This window comes from Sinocyclocheilus grahami, unplaced genomic scaffold (assembly GCF_001515645.1).
Source record: "Sinocyclocheilus grahami isolate Dianchi unplaced genomic scaffold, SAMN03320097.WGS_v1.1 scaffold162.1, whole genome shotgun sequence".
Classification (NCBI taxonomy): Eukaryota; Metazoa; Chordata; class Actinopteri; order Cypriniformes; family Cyprinidae; genus Sinocyclocheilus; species Sinocyclocheilus grahami.
Genome location: NW_015505341.1, coordinates 111742 through 131739, shown reverse-complemented (window position 1 = coordinate 131739; position 19998 = coordinate 111742). Strand labels below are relative to the sequence as shown.

Below are 19998 nucleotides of genomic sequence, written 5' to 3'. Positions count from 1 at the left end.
CTATTTCAAGTAAATGCTGTTATATTTCCTGAAAAAAATATATATTTTCCACAAATATATTTAGTACAATGACTATTTTCATCATTGATAATATAAGAAATATTATTTGAGCAGCAAATCAGCATTTTAGAATGATTTCTGAAGGATTTTGTGACACTGAAGACTGAAGTAATAGCTGCTTAAAATTCTGCTTTGCATCACATGAATGAATTAAATTTTAAAATATGTTCAAATAGAAAACTATTAGTTTAAAGTGCCCCTATTATGGGTAATGAAAAGTTAATATTTTGAATTTGGGAGTCCCCAACAACAGGTTGACATGCATGCAAGGTCAAAAAACACTTTCATTGTCTTATAATATGCATTTATTTTTTACCTTACTTGCTCAACAACTCCCAAACGATTCGCTCAATGATTCATTTTCCAAACCTCTCCTTTGCATGACGCTAATCTGGGATGATTGGTCTGATTCCTCTCATTTTCGTTTCATCATGCCTGTAATGCCTGATAAAGCAGCATTTGTGAGCGCAGTGCTGTTTTGTGTACAGCCGTTACCGGGAAAACCGGTATTTTTACCGCTCCTAAAGCGGCACCTAGTGGCAAAGAATGAATTTGCATTTTCATTCAGACAAACTGAAAAGACCAACAATTGGGCGGGCAATATGCTAATGTTTCGTGTTGACCTCAACATGAAACGGCTTGGGATTCGTTTTTAAAAAGGACTCGTTTCAATGATTCAGAGTCGACTCTTTCTTTTGAGAGACAATAACTTTATAACACGGTGCACTTTCAGATTAAAAACATTGCAGGATGTTTTCATTCACTTTGAGCTGTGTGCATGAAAGGTAATTTTCAAAAATCCATAATAGGGGCACTTTAAATTGTAATAATGTTTCACTATATTACTGTTGTAACTATTTTGGTTAAATAATTGTAGCCTTGGTGAGCATAAGAGTCTTCTTTTCAAAATAATTGTACCAAGCCATCTCGAATGTTCTGCTTCTTGACCATGTAAAGGCTAAATGCAGTAAATAAAATCACCTCTTATTGGTCAATGACACATGGTAGTGACGAAACATGAAATCTTATAATGGCTTATAGCATTACCTTCATTCAGCCACCTCTCTCTTATTGAAAAGAAACTCAAAGTGAACATTTACCACTATAAACATACTCTCCTCTGGTCCCACAGACTGCACAGAGGAAAATCAGGGAGATCATCCAGCAGGTGAAACAACAGGAGCAGAAGCACCAGCAAGGCGCCCCCGTGACACACCGATCCAAGTGACCATCAGGGCAGCCCCAGCGGGCACCTGCCAATGAATGTAGCCCTCCCAACTGGAATCAGACCAGACCGGACGAAGGGGACCGGCCGGGCAGACCAGCAGCCATGGGATCAAAACCAAAGAACTTCTTTCTGGGGGAGATGAAGGAGCCACAGACAGAAGGGCTCTGAGTGCACTGCCAGCTTGGGGAGGGAGGGGGGAAGGAAGCGCAAGAAGGACAAGCGTACCTTTTATTGTTCAAACACACCCTGAGTATGACCAGAATAGGTATGCGGCATCTGTTATCAGGACGGGAAACATCATCATAGTCGCCCCACGTAACAATTTCTTTATAAACTTCTTATTTTAGGCTTAATCTAGGGCTAACACAGATAAGAAGCTCTATTAGCACATGTACACTCATGCATTTTGACTGAGTTGTGTTGCTGTTTTCTCGGGTAAGTAAAGTGGGTGTGCACTGGCAGTTGGCAACCGAGATTTTTTTATAATTTTTTTTTTTTTTTTGATGCCCAGATTGCGATTTCAACGATCAGCAGTATTCTCACCAGTACACTAGAACAAATATACTGTTATATCTGAAGCAGAAGCACGATTCTTCTTGTTTTGCACGAGCCATCGGGCATGTAGTGCACATATGCGGTTGCGATTGCATATAACATGTTTTTCAGATTTCTTTGATGATGGGACAAGCAAGTTGGGAAATGTAAATGACAGAACGTTTACTCATATCTTAGCCTGTTTGCATTTCGGGACACATCATCCAGCTCAACGGATTCCTTGTTACTTAGCCTGTGCGTGCCAACGGATGCCGTTAAAACATTTCTTTCTGTGCATATCTCATTTTTTAGCTTTTATCATTTGTAGTTTGTTGTTATTTCTGTCCAGCTCTTACACTCCCTTTTTATTTTTACACCAGTGTTTTTGCAGCTTCTGCATTTAGTCATTTCAGTGCCACCGCATTCTTGTGGCGGCAGTCATTACGAGACTGAGTAGGTATGTGGTAGATGTGGATTAGGAGTCGACACCCCTTGTTTGCTTTAGGGGGTATGAAAAGAATATAAAGCAAGCACCAGCGTCTGAAAGACAGCACACCTTTACTGGCTTGGGCAGAAGCGAAATCAAATGTGCACCAAGAATTCTGCCTTAATCTATGCTGAAAGGAAACAAAAAAGATGGGCGACTGAAAATGTTATTGGAGGGTCAGGTTGATGTGGGACGAGGAGGCACCTTATGATCTGTGGTACACACACAGCCGCGTTTGGCTTTAAATCTCTTTGTCAGGGAGCTTTCTAAATGGCATGACAGCTGTGAATGTACAATAAGCAGCCTTTTAGAAAGAGCACCACCCTGTCATGTTCAGTAAGCTGGTTGGTCGGCGAGATTGTTCTTTTTTTTTTTTTTTAACAGATACTCTGGTTGTTTTGGGAAATGGATCGACTGTTCCAACAGGACGTGCAGGCATGGATATCCCTTTGTGCTTTATTTTCTTCTTCTTTTTGACCATGGAAGTTTGTTGCCTTAAACGTCACCAGTCTATATCATCACAGACGGCTCCCTCGCCCAATGAGAGCTAAGCCTCATCTTCCAGATGCAAGGTTTATGCCAATACGCACAGCTTCCATTAGTGTATATGCGTGTGTGTATATAGATATAGATATATATATATATATATATAAAGAGAGAGAAATATTTATGAATCTATTTTTTTTCCTATTTTGTGACGAGAGCTATTAATAAGAAACAAACCGAAAACAACAAGTCTTTTTTGGTGGAACACTGCCATGTTATTCTGAAGGGAAGTGTTTATTTTCTTGGAAGTAGACTATGAATATTGGTAGTATACTAACAGTAAGAACAGTAATGAATCACCGCAACACTGATCAGAATGTGATCTGTGCGCATGTCAGTATTCCGATCTACCTCATGCGTCAGGGTACCTCAGTCCAATCTTAAATTTCCCTTTTTTTTCTCCCCACATTTTGTATGCCTTGTAAACTGAAAGTTTTGAACGTTTTCTTTTTATTAATAATAAAAGAGATCAAGAAAAGTCTTCAGGTCCATCTGGCAAAAACAAATGGATCTTAAAGCTTTCAAAACTGAATGCGAATTCAGAGACAATGAATATCAAGTAGAATGGCTTAATTCAAAGCATTCTCCAGGAGCAACCACGTGGTCCGAAGCGTAAGCCAGCTGTCTCTTTACATTTTATAAACATGAGTCCAAATTCAGGAGTTACAGTCAGACCAAATTTTTTAATTAAGGCTTTTTTTTTAATCAAGGTCTTTCACAAAACAGAACCAGGTTGATATGAAAAAAATAAAATAAGTAAATAAAAAATTTTTCTTGATGTAATCCACAGAGTAACTGTTTTTAAAAGTGTTTATTATAATCCCACAAAAATGCAGGTATTTTTGTTGCCTCAGATCTGCTCTGACTGCAGTGGATCTGTTGCCGGTTGCAGTCTTTGTGTGTTACCGCTAAAACAACAAACCCAGATAGCACACGTACGTCTGCAAGATGTCTGTTAAAGATCTTTTGATCTGGAAAGCATCTACTGTGTACAAACATCTGACAGACGTCTCTAAGATGTCAGTTTAGCATACATTCTAAATCATAAACATCTTAGACATCTAATGTCTATTTGACATCTAAAATGAAACGTCCCATATACATACTGCAGATGAGCAAACACTCTAAAAAATACGTCTTTCAGATGTAAATGCAGACTTCAAATAGACGTCTCCGTGATGTACGTGTGCTATCAGGGAGGCCTATGTCAAATCAAGATGGAAGACAGTAGAAGGTCACTATGTTAGGTCCAGGTGCGTGTACTTGCAATGGCTGGTTTGCTTTCATACAGTAATTCACATGATTTGTCTGTGGACTGAACTGCAAGCTGTCCCACTCCAGTTTTAGTTCTAACTTTTAATCGTATTTGATAGAGGCGTGTTACTGTAGACCTGTGTAAATAGTTTTTTACCTACTGAAGCAACCCGTCCACACTTATCCGCAAAGTGTAGCAAAGATATCAGGTGCCGAAAGTGTTTCTGTTAGTAAAGGTTAGAGGCTTTCTGCTAGATCAGGTTCGCTTTGGATTTCTAACAAATTTTTCACTCAAGAAGCCGAACACGGTTCTTTTGGTTCTTGACTCTGTGAAGGCTTGTAGCTAGACGAGGCTGTTTTTCCCCCTGAATGATGCTTATTCTCAGGTGTTTGCTCATTGATGGAGTTTAGGTTGTGTAGCAGTTTGATAACTCGGATCACTTTTAACTGTTATTGTAACTGTAACACGCACCACGCTGTCGATAGACACCTATCTAATGTTCTAGTGGTTCTTAACTTTTTTGAAGAGTTTGTATTTCGAAACTTTGTCAGGTGTGCATCAGTCTTGCATCGGTATTTAACTTTACGGAAGCATTAGTCGATACGTGCATTAACTATCATCACACTGTCATATTGTCTCTGTAGTCTGGTAATTAAGCTATACATTATGATATCCTGTAATGTAACGCTAGGAAGAGTTGAGGTCTTTGCATTAACTTTAGGCCAAAAAGTCATAGCTAATATAAGTCGGACGAATCAGGTCAGTTTAGGATAGCTGTTGTTTGTAGTGTTGGCATGACATCTCATCGTGGTTTACTTTGGGCCCTAAAGCTTTTAGGGGGAATGGAGACAAAGTAGGTGCTGTTCTATGTTTATTTTTTGATATTAGAATAGACCACAGGCACACAGCTATAGTTGCTCACAGTATGACGGCACCGTTCTAGTCGTGTTTAACTCGGGAGAGCAGGAAATCAGAGCGATGCATGAGAAATCAATGCAAATCATAGGCTGTGAAAATTTCTTTGCGCCTTTACAACGGCAGATCCATTCCTACGCAGCTCTAGCTTCTCACTTTAGTTCCTTTCGAGCGATGTGAAACAGACTGGGCTCGCTGCACTGCCTGCCGTGTCCCCTCAGCTGGATTGTGAGGGGAGGTATTGGGGGACTGAGAGCTGAACCTTTTTTTTTTTTTGCTAACAACCATGTTGTTTTGAAATGTAGGTGAACTGTACTGCTGATCAACATGGATTTGAGCAATAAAAATTCTTTATAAAATTCTTGTCTAAAGCTCATCTTGTTGGACAGGGGCGTCCAATCCTTCTCCTTTAGGACCACTGTCTGGTGGAGTTTAGCTTTAGTACTAATATAACACACTTAAACCAACTTATCAAGGTCTTCCGTAATATTAGGATGTATCCGTGATACCTCCCGCACCCTCATTCACTATATATGAGTGAGTGAATGAAAATGAGCGAATTTGAACATTGAGTGCACTGAGGTGCTGTGGGCGTATGTTCTGGTGAGACATGAAAATTCATTCAGCATGGCGCTTAATGTGTAAAGGTATTCTTTAGCAGCTAGCTGTTGTGTGTACATCAGTTGTACACTCGTGGAGGTGCATTATGGGATTGAATAAGTGCACTCAATGTCCACTATGGTTTCAGACGGAATAGTGCATTATATAGAGCTGCATGATTAATTAAAACCTAAATCGCAATAATTTTGATATCACCATAAATATTAGTGTTGTAATTTTACTGTTATAATCTAAATTCAAATTATTTTATTATTTTTCTTAAAAACAGTTTTACAGTGAAATATTACAATAGTATTTTTATTTCGTTGTAATGATTATTACTACAGTTGTTTTATTTTGTATCCATATTAATATCAAAATTGTGCAGCCCTACAAACAAGCACATTTTTTTAATCAAAATTATCAGAAAAATCTTAACACTGTGCAGCCCTAGCACTATACAAGGATAAATGCAGGACATTGCCCTGGTCAGACAAATGCACTAATCATAATGTGATGGCATTTTTTTCTTTAATTATAAAACGGCATTCATAACATTCATCAACTGCGTATGAATACTAGCTTGAAATGAACACAGCATGCAGATATGATGAAATGTTCTGACAGAAGCTAATGGAATGAGTTTATTATCAGATGATTGATCACATCGTAAACAGCTTTACTCACGCGATGTGGGTGTTCGGTGAATAAAAATACTACATTCTGCTCCCAGCATTGCTAATGCCACTGACATATAAACAATTAAAAGAATTTGCTTTAATTCACCATTTTAACACAAGTTGGATGGGCTTTCAGTGATCAGCCAGGACTTCACATACGGCCTTCTTCCCCATAAAGAAACAAAACCCATAGTGAATAATGTGTAATAGTGTAAATACAGCTTGATGTTTTAATATTTACAAGTACTCCAAGAAAGTAAAATAGTAAACATTTCACTTCAGTGAGGTAGGTCACATTTAAGGCTGATGTGAAACTTTAAAGACAGTAACCCACAACCAAAATCCATGATATTACAGTCTGTAAATACAGAAGAATAGTATCAAATACCTCAAATGTCTATTTTGCTGCAAAAGTTCACACCTTTTAAACCACAAAAGCCTGTTATGGACAGCTGATGTGCACTGGAATAAATGTACAGTATGTATAGTAAGTGAAAACCGACAGATGAACAGTTTCATATTTCTGTGATTTGTACATAAAGGCAGGATTCAGAATTCAAGACCACCAATATTATATATATAAATACAGAACTTCCCAAAAAGGCAGCAAAAAGTCCCTTTTCCTCACTACATTTCAATCCATGCCAGTAACGGCATAGCAGCCTTCCAAGTAAAGAATATGTAAAACTTTCATTTCCATTTTTAAAAATGTGAGGCCACAAAAAAGATTTTAGAGCTCTTAAAAGCCACTTTAAATACAAATAGTAGCCACCCACAAAGCAGCCAAGGGGGATCGAATCACTGACCCCACACTGTCCCTTATCGGTTTTTCTTGTCTTGACTGAGTCCATTTGTGTCATGGCCATCCAGGTGGAGATGCCGAGTACTGTATGTACGGATCAGAGCTCCAGGCAGCAGAGCAACACAGGCAATAAGCAGTAGTTTCAACACCACACTCCAGGAGAACAAGTCGTCCAGAGAGGAGATTTGAGACAGCATTGATCCCGTCTGGACGCAGATGAAGTTGTATGGCATCAGGCCTGAAAGAGAAAACAGATGTTTCAAATAAATGCTACAAATATTAAGAGAAATGTTCTGAAAAATCCTCTGCTGTCATTTAACTGTGCTTACCAATGAAGACAGCCATGAAGAAAAGAGTGACTGGAATATTCAGTATTGGGGAGGTCATATTTAAGAACCAGTTTGGACTCATGGGAAAGAATCTCAGGAACAGCAGAAAAAAGAACAAGCTACTTCTGTTTTCCTCAACCTGGAAACGAGTAAACATCAAGTGATGATTCTTTCTATATTGTACTTTCAGACATCTTAGAAGACAAGATAACTTGATGTACCTTCTTTTGCAGCATGGCCACCTTGTCAGGGAAGAGTCTCACAATGTGCTGCTTGCCAAATGCCTGGGACAGGAGGAAACGGAGAGTGGCACCCACTGTGGTGAGGACACAGGCGAGGAGAAGACCATACCATGTCCCGAACAAAGCCCCAGCCAAGATGTTCTGGGGAAAAAAAAGTCATAAGAGCAAAGTATATACAGGTGCATGTTGTACATAACTCTCCTGCTAATATGGGCACACCATTTGTCAAATTGACCCCCGTTGGTTTCAGTGTAATTCGCCAACACTACGAAAAACATAAGATCTCTAGTGCAGCATGTCAGAAACTAAAATATGAGAAATTATGAACAGTTTTCCTCCCTTTGTGTTGGGTCAATTTGACCCACGTTTTTGTTCAAATTTACCTGCATTGACAAAATAAACTTTAGTATTAAACCGTTTTGTAGTGACTGCACACTGAGGTGCAAATGACTACAACCAAGTATAAATAGTATTTAACATGATTTGTGCTACAGTATTACTACAGTATTTGTACTTGGTGGATATTGTATTGGTGAACAGCCTCTGCTTTTTTTTATGTCTGCTTCTCAAACCTTTGTAAAGGTAAACTGGGTTTCTTACACTTATTTTCAGTTCTGCAACAGACTAGTAACAACCAAAAACAAATAGAGTTTCACAGTAAAAAAAAACGAATGCTACTAACGTGCTAATTAAAAATGTACTACTTTAATTTAATCCAAAATGTGTACATTTAATTTTAAAGGGCTTTTGAAAACCTAGAGCTATTAAGCCAAGAATAACAACTAAGTTAGCTAAAAAAAAAATTAAAAAGCCCAGAACTTCTGACTGATATGACACAATGTTAACCATTTGTACATTCTCTAACACACATATTTTAGATTCACAATTCATTTAAAAGCCTCTGGTGTGTAAAAATAGTAAATATCATCATGTCCTCCTGTTTTTTTTTTTTTTTTACCTAATAAAAGTTATAGGAGCATTAAATAGTTAATAAAGAAACTTCATTCATATGCTCATTATATTAGCATTAGCAGCGCTTATGCTAACGATTAACTACTCTAATAACAGCATTCATTTCAATCCGACATTCAAATTAAAATATTGAATAATATGCAGTGTTTCCCCCAGAACATGCACTCTATTTGTGGCCGCATATATATGCAAATTCATTCTCTGCCAGCAGGAGGCGCTTGTAGAGAGATCAGGTTTCCCCGGTACAGCTGTACACAAAGCAACGCTCAGCTCACAAACACTGCTCAGGCATTACAGGCAAGATGAAATGAAAATGACAACATGAAAGATGAAATGAAAATGACAACCAAAATTTTCTGAAGACAGTCGTTTCCTTCAGAAATACAGTGATATAAAAACACCCACACCGGTTTCGACTTTGACACGTGCAGTGCTCATGTTTATTCAACGAAGTCGAAGCCTTTTGGAAAATCTATTTGTGGCGGTGAGTTTTGATATTGTGGCTGGCAGCCACAAATAAATCAATGTATGGGAAACACAAATATTAAAAATTTAAATGAAACTTACCTGCTTGAATTGTGCAGAAATTCTTTGGTTATGCAAACCGATTGTTGCAGCAGCTGTCCGGGTGGCTGGTCTCAGACGATCTTGGAGGTGAAGATGCTGGATGTGGAGGTCCTGGGCTGGTGTGGTTACACGTGGTCTGCGGTTGTGAGGCCGGTTGGATGTACTGCCAAATTCTCTGAAACGCCTTTGGAGACGGCTTATGGTAGAGAAATGAACATTCAATTCACGGGCAACAGCTCTGGTGGACATTCCTGCAGTCAGCATGCCAATTGCACGCTCCCTCAAAACTTGCAATAAACGTTGTAGCAACAACAGATCTGATTTCACTGCCAAAGGACAAATGACAGCTGGAGACAAGAGAAAGAGCACCCCTTTTGAAAATGCTTTTCACACTTTGATACATCCTCAAAATGTTTCGTACAAGACTGAAAAGTCAGCTGTGAGAGCTGCAAACAGCAAAAGACAGATGGTCATTATCACACATGCAAGAGAAAAGCACACCTGGAGGCTGCAGTCTCCATTTCACTTGGGTTGTCTTCATCATTAGATTTTCTCGTCTCTCCGTGGTCTTGCTTAGGCAGCCGAGGTCCAGGAGGGATATAAGAGGACAGTAAATAAAGGTAAAAAGTAGCCGTCAATATTACAGCGATCAGACCAACAAGCGAACGCATAACGGAGTAACTAGAGGGCGCAGATACTGCATGTCCAATTCACTGCGGATCACTTCCGGGAGCGAAATTACGAATCCTACGTAAGAGACAGACAAGCTAATTAATATTAATTAGTCTATGCTGGCGTTCAGAGCCGCTGATTGGTAGGATTCTTGACGTGCCTGATCACGTGATCTATTTAATATTCATAAGCTAGACCTTAGCTTCGCCAGTTTACCAAACAGACAATTATCAATATTTGGCCAGAGAGTACAATAAAATAGAACCAGGGAAAGTTAAATATTATATTTAATTATTAACAGTATTCCATTCTCTAAAAGCCTTTAAACAAAAATACTACAGTATTGTTTAAAGTTATTTATTAAACGAAAATGTAAAATACCTCAGAAATATACAATTCCACTCAAAATTATATTTAGTGTCCTCTATATAAAATTTTTGTCAATCCAAAAACTGCAATGACATTTGTCCTTCACCAAATCGGAAAAAGACTACTGGGTGGACGTCGCAGATGTAATATTCATGAGCCAGTCGACCATAGTAGAATTAGTAAAAATGGAAGTCTCCTGCGGTGACCAGATGTTAATTGAATAACTTTAGCTTTATTTTGGCAAACCAATGTTTTATACTCCTAGTGAAAGTCAGTTGTCATGGAAGACACGTAGGACATGCGACGTCCTCACTTAAAGACACAAGCTCCAATATTAAGAGCGGCTGTGATTGCACTGATGCACTGAGTTTGCTGGTGTCCCGAAGTCCTGCAGTTCTTTCAACTCGCAACAACACCGTTCAGCTCAACAAAATGGCCCGATATGAACTTGTTAAAAGATCAGTTGCTCTGATCACTCTTACCAACCCACCAGTCAATGCCTCGAGGTCGGTGAAAACCTGCTAAATAATACTAAAACGAATTCATTTACTTAATGCATTATCCACCTGTTTGTAAAAAAAAAAAAAAAACTACAGTAATGCATACAATCTTGCATATATTTTTCTATTATTATAATGCTTAATGCACTACTTTGTATAAAACTTTTTATAAATGCTGTGATTTATACACATGATCTTGTCCACAAAGACAAAGTGTCATTGAAATGTCCATTTTTCAAATGCATTTTTTAAGTTAATGAACAAAAGTGATTTGATCATGTCCGTGCTCTTTCTCCTTAGTTCTGCTGTGCGTCATGCCATCGCAAAGAGCATGAAGTGTGCCCTGAGTGACCCAGAGGTCACGGCCGTGGTCATCTGTGGAGAGAATGGAAGCTTTTGTGGAGGTTAGACTATTAAAGATAAACATCCACCAAAAGCTTTTTTTAAGTCTGTCAATTAAATGCTTGCTCTGGCTGAGTTATGTAAAGGATGAAATACACTACACAACTTTTAAAATCGGAACATATTTTAAAACACTAGGCGACATACACTTGACGACATTGGTAAATGTTTACAGAGGAAAAACTGGGCATACTAAACAACTCAGGATCACACACTGCCAGACTTTAAAGTTGTTCCTACAAACATACGTCTCATTGTGTATTCAAGCCTTAAGGCCATCTAATATCTGATGATGCAGTGTTCTTCTGCAGGTGCAGACATTCGGGAGTTTGCTGGGCCTTTAAAAGGGCCTCCATTGGTACCCTTGTTAGATGCCATAGAGGCAGGAGAGAAGCCTGTGGTTGCTGCCATAGAGGGGGTTGCTCTAGGTGGGGGCTTTGAATTAGCCCTAGTCTGTCACTATCGTATTGCACACTCTAAGGCAGGGATCCTCAAATCTGGCCCACGAGATCCACTTTCCTGCAGAGTTTAGCTCTAACCCTAATCAAACACACCTGAGCATGCTAATCAATGTCTTCAGGATCATTAGAAAATCACAGGTAGCTGAGTTTGATCAGGGTTGGAGCTAAACTCTGCAGCGCATTGGACATCCAGGGTAAGATTTGAGGAACCCTGCTCTAAGGTAAATCATTTTATACTGCAGTTTATTCTTTTGAACATGTGTACTGAACTAGCTTCAATATTGTGCAATACGGTCTAGTGCTGATATGTCCCTAGTTAATCGGTTGAACTTTGATATTAATATGTAAAGTTTATCAGAGAAGGGAAAGGTTGTTGTTTTGTGGTTTATGCACTATGTATGTAGTGTATAACATACCATGTGTTCCAGGCACGTCTTGGATTTCCAGAGGTGACTTTGGGCATCCTGCCAGCTGCAGGGGGAACACAGCGTCTTCTCAGGCTCATTGGCATTCCTGCTGCCCTAGAACTGATCACCACTGGTAAATCATACACTTAGCCTACTGGCACACCCACAATTCACCCCATCAGATTTCAGCCACTTTACTATCTTCAACCACATGCCCTCTCTGCAACCTTCCAAAAAAAAAAAACATATCAGCCATGTCATGCAGAGAGTATTTCTGAAATTTCCAATTGGCTAAGAAAGAATGAGCTGGTCCCCTAATTCTTTTTTCCCCTGTTCAGTAACTGCCATTGCTATTATTTCGAAAGAGAATTCATAAATAATTAAATAGTTTTTCACTTTAGCAAGTGCTAAATTTAATCTGATAAGGTACATTATGTTAAAAAAATGAAATCCTTACAGCACTTCATGGTGTTTTTAGTAATAAGTAAACATTTTCCCACTAGGTGTCAGCATTGTACATCATTTCTGATTGATTTGCCTTAGGGTTTACAGCAATAGTTCATCCAAAAATGAAAAATTTCATTATTTGCTCACCCTTATGTCATTCCAAACATATGTTCTGATATTTTTTAGTAGAACACAAATAGAAAGAAGAATTTTCACAGTGCCTATTTTTGACCACATATATCTTTATTTATTTATTGTGGGCACGTGTGAACATTCTTTAAAAAAAACGGATTTGTTTTCTTCTGGTAAAATAACAGTATGCAAGATTGAAACTCTATGAGGATGAGTAATTTATTTTCATTTCTGAGTGAACTAATCCTTTAACAAATGAGCAATCAGATTTCAGTTGTTTTATGATTGTGATGGGATTTTCCTCACCCGTTGTCATAATATATTAAGCAAAAAAATAAGCAAGTAAAGCACCCCACATCGCTCAGTTTCTCATTTACCAACAGCAGCATTATTGTTTGACGTTGCAGGCCGCCATATCTCTGAAGCTGGGCATCGTTGACCAGGTCACAGAGCAGAATGCTTGTGAGGTGGCGGTGGAGTTTGCCCTGAGAGCTGTAGGTATGTCATGAACTGGTAAAGCGGAAATACAGACTGAACAGTAAAGGGAAGCAGCGTCTTTGGCAGGCTTTCAGAGTCAGGGGACATACCAGATAAAACCTTTGTCACAGCAAATGGAATTAATGTTTCATATCCTTGTCAACGAGTTGCAAAGTCGTTCTTTGCTTTGATCTATTTTTCAAGAAGTGAAAAGGAACAAACATTATTAGAATATTAACTGTGACCCCTCATTGGAGAACGATTTGAACAAATTACATTTTTTTATGTATGTTTTTTTTTCAGTAACAGTCAAGTTCTTGAGTATTAAAAATCTTTTATTCCCTTTTATGTTAAGATGGTCTTTATATAACCTCAAACTAGTTCAAAAACTTGCGAAATGCTAATGATTATACTCAGGGACTAGACTTTTTAACTGGCTATTTACAGGTCAAGTGGAGTCAAAAATGTGTTTATACTGTCGCTTGGAGGTTGTTGAATCGTGCTCGGCCTGAAAAAGTGATTAGAGACTCTCTCTGCAGCTTCTGAAAAATGAATGCCAATTCTTCACCTTCTGCTTGACCCTCATTTTCTCCAGTAATGAAAAATCATATGAGAGCAATTAAATCATTGAAAGGATTACTGAACTCTGAAATATTTCTGTCAAATTATTCAGCTTTTCTAGGTCTACAGTAAGTGCAGCTGTTCGTTGTACTCTACAGGCTACAAATTCTCGCTTAGACTGAGGGAGCCAGATCCCTTGTAATGTGAATGTTGTGAGTGACACTCTTAGGGAGAGATCAGGGTTCATCTAGAGTCAGGATAAGCTCTGGAGGGAGATTAAAGATTGGCCACAACTAATGCTGTCACTGTAATCACACACAGAGCGAAGATCAACCCGACCAAATCCTCATGACAGTCAACTAAATGGAATTGCGGAGCTGGTATGGTGGACAACAGCCAAATGTGCCTGATTTACTAATTAATGGTAAATAACTAGTGTAAATGGTTAAATATAGTCAAATCTGTCAGAATGTAAACAGCACAAAAAAAACTGCACCAAACACTTGTGACACTGAAGACTGGAGTTAAATTCAATTCTTTACATCTCAGGAATAAATTACATTTTTTAAAGTATGTATTACAATAGAAACAAGTTGTTTTAATTTGTAATAATATTTCACAATTTTACTGTATTTTTCATCAAATAAATCCAGCCTTACTGACAAACATTTTTACACTTCATAATTACTGTAAGTCAGTAGTTTAATTTGTATAATTGCTTTTGATTCAGTTACATCATTCACAGTGCTTCCTGAGTAGTTAATTTACTCATACAAGAATGTAAATGTTATGAGTGTCTTTTAACTGATTTCCAATTATTTATTTATTTGCCTCAAGTCAATGTTGAAATGTTGTCATTCATCTTGTAGCTCTTGAAGAATTTGTTTAAAATCCCTTTTCACAATGAATGGAAAAAATACTTGCTGAACCAAGATTATGTGCTCGTTTTTTATTTTTTATTAATTAATTTATTTAACAGGGAACCATGTCATAAGTAATCAGAAGTGGCATATTGATATTCCCTAAACACTTTTTGTAGAGTCTCGCTCTCGGCTCTCATAGCTTTAGAGATTCATCTTGTTTTCCAGTCACAGAAACATCTGCACCTATCAGGATCTAACCCAGCCCTACAGTACTTGCTCACAATAAATCACAGCATTAGTGATTCAAGTCCTGCCCACAGCAACACAGATTAACCACAGATACATCTGTATCATGCAGTAGTGTGCACAGCACACTAGATATCAAACTGAACACTACTTATGCTTTTATGTGTTAATTTAAAGGAATTACTCATAGCCATTGTATAGTGCAACAAATGAACACAAGCTTAGTGAATCATGTTTAGTGAAAAGTTTGCAGCTCTGAAATTTAGAGAATTAATAAATCATACCCTTGAGCACAGTTTTAAAATACTCATTCCTATCAATATGCTTTTTATTGATTGCTCAAAACAGGGCAGTGCAGAAAGCAGACAGAACTGTTGGTTTCTGGTTTTGCTGGCCCTTTAAGGCTCATCAGTGTGACCCAGTTTCCAGAGAGAAAGATGAATCTAATGCAGTTAGAAACTATATTGAATCAAGTACCACCCTGCATAATCCTTTTAGTGAGGCAGGAAATCAAACGTTAGAACCTCTGGTAAGTTCAGAAAAATGCAGTTTTTATGGGCTGTTGTGTGTGTGTGTTGGTTTGTTGTGCCAGTGTATATATGAGGAAGTGTGAATGGGTGTATGCCAGACAGAATATGACTCAAGTCAGTGTCTGCCACACTGCTTTGAGTGCCATGGTTATACACTTTCAGACTTTCAGAAATTCAATTCATATTTTAGCAAGTGATATATATTACCATAAGGATTTTGAAATATTGGTAGATGAACTTGTTGACAGATTCAGTACTGTATGGTTTTTGTGTAACTGTATATAGATCATTACCACTTTTCATTGTTAATCTATAATCTGTAAATCAAATCGGGAACAGGCATTAGTCACCAGAAAGGTTCAGGACTGTCCACCCAGCATTGCCTTTATGTTTCACATAATATTTTGACATCATTTTTTGTATATCTTTAACAGCCAAACCACTGCTTTCCCGAAGAGTGAGCATGCTGACCACACGCTGCCCTCCAGATCTGGATGCCCTCTTAGATGCAGTCACCATGCAGGTTAAAAAGAAGGCTCCGGGAGTGATGGCACCTTTGGCTTGTATTCAGGCAGTGCGGGCAGCCGCTACAATGCCTTACTACAAGGGAATAAAGCGGGAGGGTGAACTGATGGCCACTCTTTTCAACTCTGGCCAGGCCTGGGCTCTTCAGTACTGCTTCTTTGCTCAGAGGACTGCTGGGAAATGGACTCTAGTGGAGTGCAATGGAACAACAGCAAACCCAGAGAGATCCGAAGTGCAGCTGTCATAGGTATCAAAAGAGAATGTCTTCATGGTCATGAACAAGACCTGGGAATGGTACAGAGTTAGTGTTGTCAACTAAAACTATTAAAACATTAAGGTTAATTTAAATAAAGCTGAAATAAATCATAAATATTAGTTAAAAAACTTAGTCTTGGCAACTGACTGCAATAAGTTGAAGCACTAAAATGACTAAATTGACATTAAAACTAAATTAAAATGTTAATATAAATAAATAATAATTTAGTAGTATAGTAATATTTAAATAATAATAATAACACAGCACCTTTACGGAACATTCACTAAAAATTACAATTGAAATATAAAACTAAAAGTTAATCAAAAATATTAATAAAAACTATGATAGTATACACAAAATGCTAAAATAACACTGAATGGTATAGAGTGTTAGTTCACAGAAATGTGAAAAAATGTCATTATTTACTTAACTTGACTTACTTTCTTTATTCACTTTCATTGTGTGGACAAAACATATTCAGACATTTTTCAAAATATCTTCTTTTACTGTTTTACATTTATTTAACCCAAAGTGACTTTAAAGCATGCATTTGTTCAGCGTGCCCCCTGTGAAACCATTGAAACCATTGCTGGCGTCATTCTCTCTCTGTTGAACAATATTAAAGTAATTTTTTTTAAATGGTTCATTTAAAACCCTCATTGTCTTATTTTTGTTGAATATTCTCATCTTGGACCGCTTTATACACTGATTGGCTGTTAGTGTGCTAATGTTGATTTTCAGCCATCTGTTTGTCTTGAAGTTTGAGACAAGCAGAGATGTTCTGAGATGCACTGTGCAAACCATCATGCATAGAATTCTGGCAGTTTTGTGCTCTGCTCAGTTTCACCATCTGCCAATTGACAAGTCTAATTGTGCCTATGTTGTTTTAAATTGGTGGTTTTGTTTTACTCTGTACTGACCATCAATTTGTCACTCTTTTAGGTCTGGGCACTATGGGAAGGGGCATTGCTGTGTGTCTGGCACGTGTGGGAATTTCTGTCATTGCTGTAGAGTCAGAAAAGAAACTCTTGGAGACTGGCAGGCAGATGGTGATTGGCATGCTGGAGAGAGATGCCAAAAGACGGGGAGTGAGTGCCTCTCTCAATCTCTTCAAATTCACCCTCCGCTTACATGACCTGAAGGATGTGGACCTTGTTATTGAAGTGGTCTTTGAAGACATGGCACTTAAGAAGCGTAGTTAGTGTTGTCAACTAAAACTATTAAAACATTAAGGTTAATTTAAATAAAGCTGAAATAAATCATAAATATTAGTTAAAAAACTTAGTCTTGGCAACTGACTGCAATAAGTTGAAGCACTAAATTGACATTAAAACTAAATTAAAATGTTAATATAAATAAATAATAATTTAGTAGTATAGTAATATTTAAATAATAATAATAACACAGCACCTTTACGGAACATTCACTAAAAATTACAATTGAAATATAAAACTAAAAGCTAATCAAAAATATTAATAAAAACTATGATAGTATACACAAAATGCTAAAATAACACTGAATGGTATAGAGTGTTAGTTCACAGAAATGTGAAAAAATGTCATTATTTACTTAACTTGACTTACTTTCTTTATTCACTTTCATTGTGTGGACAAAACATATTCAGACATTTTTCAAAATATCTTCTTTTACTGTTTTACATTTATTTAACCCAAAGTGACTTTAAAGCATGCATTTGTTCAGCGTGCCCCCTGTGAAACCATTGAAACCATTGCTGGCGTCATTCTCTCTCTGTTGAACAATATTAAAATAATTTTTTTTTAAATGGTTAATTTAAAACCCTCATTGTCTTATTTTTGTTGAATATTCTCATCTTGGACCGCTTTATACACTGATTGGCTGTTAGTGTGCTAATGTTGATTTTTCAGCCATCTGTTTTCTTGGAAGTTTGAGACAAGCAGAGATGTTCTGAGATGCACTGTGCAAACCATCATGCATAGAATTCACCATCTGCCAATTGACAAGTCTAATTGTGCCTATGTTGTTTTAAATTGGTGGTTTTGTTTTACTCTGTACTGACCATCAATTTGTCACTCTTTTAGGTCTGGGCACTATGGGAAGGGGCATTGCTGTGTGTCTGGCACGTGTGGGAATTTCTGTCATTGCTGTAGAGTCAGAAAAGAAACTCTTGGAGACTGGCAGGCAGATGGTGATTGGCATGCTGGAGAGAGATGCCAAAAGACGGGGAGTGAGTGCCTCTCTCAATCTCTTCAAATTCACCCTCAGCTTACATGACCTGAAGGATGTGGACCTTGTTATTGAAGTGGTCTTTGAAGACATGGCACTTAAGAAGCGTGTTTTCCAAGAATTGTCCAAAGTGTGTAGACCAGCTACTCTACTCTGCACCAACACGTCTGGTCTGGATGTGGATGCGTTGGCTGGTGTGACGGACAGACCACACCTGGTGGTTGGGATGCACTTCTTTTCACCTGCACATGTCATGAAGCTCCTAGAAGTTGTCTGCGGGCCTCGTTCCTCAAGTGAAACTATTGCTACAGCAATGAGCCTTGGGAAGAGGATGGGAAAGGTGAGTGTTGCTGTTGGAAACTGCCCTGGCTTTGTTAGAAACCGTATGCTAAAGCCTTACATAGATCAAGCCACCTTCCTGCTGGAGGAGGGGGCCACACCTGAACAAATCGACAAGGCTCTGGAGGACTTTGGTTTTGCGATGGGAGTCTTTAGGATGTCTGACCTTGCAGGCCTTGATGTTGGTTGGAGAGTCCGGAAGGAATCTGGTTTGAACGGGTCTGATGTTGACCCAGAAAGTCCCCCACGTAGGCGCCAAGGACGTAGGTACTGTCTCATTCCAGACATGGTCTGTGAACAAGGCAGATTTGGCCAGAAGACTGGTGGTGGTTGGTACATGTACGACAAACGTGGAGGCACAAACGCGAAACCTGACCCACTTATCCAGAACCTCCTCGAGACGTACAGGAGCAAGTATGGCATTCAACCGCGCAACATCTCAAATCAGGAAATAGTCGAGCGATGCCTTTTCGCCCTGGCCAATGAGGGCTTTGGTATCCTGGAAGACGGCATGGCTGCCCGACCCGAGGATATTGATGTCATCTATCTGTTCGGTTATGGCTTTCCAAGGCATCGAGGTGGGCCCATGTTCTACGCCAGCATGGTGGGCCTGGAAAGAGTGCTGAAGAGGTTGGAGCATTACCACCAAGCCCATCCTGATGTGCCTCATTTGAAGCCCAGTCCATTGTTGAAAACACTTGTGGCTTGTGGCATTCCTCCTGTTCAAAAATGGAGAGAGCATATCAAAACAATGCACAGCCATCTCTGAAAGCACCATACACAACACGCAAACTCTGTTCGTTTTAAACACTGCATAAAACCTGTTATTAATAAAGAATTTACTTTCTCAACTCTTAACCCTGTCTCATCGCTCTCATTATGTCTCCCTGAAGAGGTTTTAATGTCCTGTGTTGTATTTTTAGCATTTCTTAGAAGAAGATGTCTTTAGTTTTGGCAGAAAGCCAAACAAATCCAAGCAAATGAGTTTGTTTCATTTTTTCACAGCTCTGGTCTCATGGCCCATTGGTGTTTCATTTACCCTACTGTCAAAATGCATTAGAAAAGTGGCATTTTATCTTTAAAGGATTCTTGGATGAGAGGTTGCTCAGATAGTTGCAAGTGCCCACACAGGTTCACAATAACTTAAATTCTGTGTACACTACCATGCTTATGAAAGACGTTTCTTATACTAAGCAAAGCTCACTTTATTTGGTCAACAATACAGTAAAACGGTAATATTGTTACAATTTAAAATAACTTTTCTATTTTAATATATTTTGAAAATGTAATTTATTTCTGATGGCAAAGCTGAATATTTTAGCAGCCACTATCAGTTATCTGCGTCACATGATCCTTCAGAAATCATTCTAATATGTTGATTTGATGCTC

At 38.4% G+C, this 19998-nt stretch overlaps 2 protein-coding genes and 1 pseudogene across 2 annotated transcripts in view; 2 read left to right on the top strand and 1 right to left on the bottom strand.

Moving 5' to 3' along the window:
* LOC107593005 (insulin-like growth factor 2 mRNA-binding protein 2) overlaps positions 1-3401 on the top strand; it is a 66387-nt gene extending 62986 nt beyond the window's left edge. Inside the window, exon 16 of the mRNA XM_016282589.1 lies at positions 1193-3401. Coding sequence (XP_016138075.1) covers positions 1193-1288 — 96 coding nt within the window. The 3' untranslated portion in view covers positions 1289-3401. The remainder of the gene's footprint in view (positions 1-1192) is intronic.
* A 2747-nt stretch (positions 3402-6148) lies between these two features.
* On the bottom strand, positions 6149-7828 carry LOC107593004 (transmembrane protein 41A-A-like; the record flags this gene model as incomplete). The annotated part of the gene is made up of 3 exons (XM_016282587.1): positions 6149-7345; positions 7437-7575; positions 7658-7828. Coding segments are annotated over 3 exons (531 nt in total), but the record flags the coding sequence as incomplete, so codon positions are not given.
* A 2665-nt stretch (positions 7829-10493) lies between these two features.
* LOC107592987 (peroxisomal bifunctional enzyme-like) lies at positions 10494-19419 on the top strand (annotated as a pseudogene).
* Positions 19420-19998: the final 579 nt, after the last annotated feature.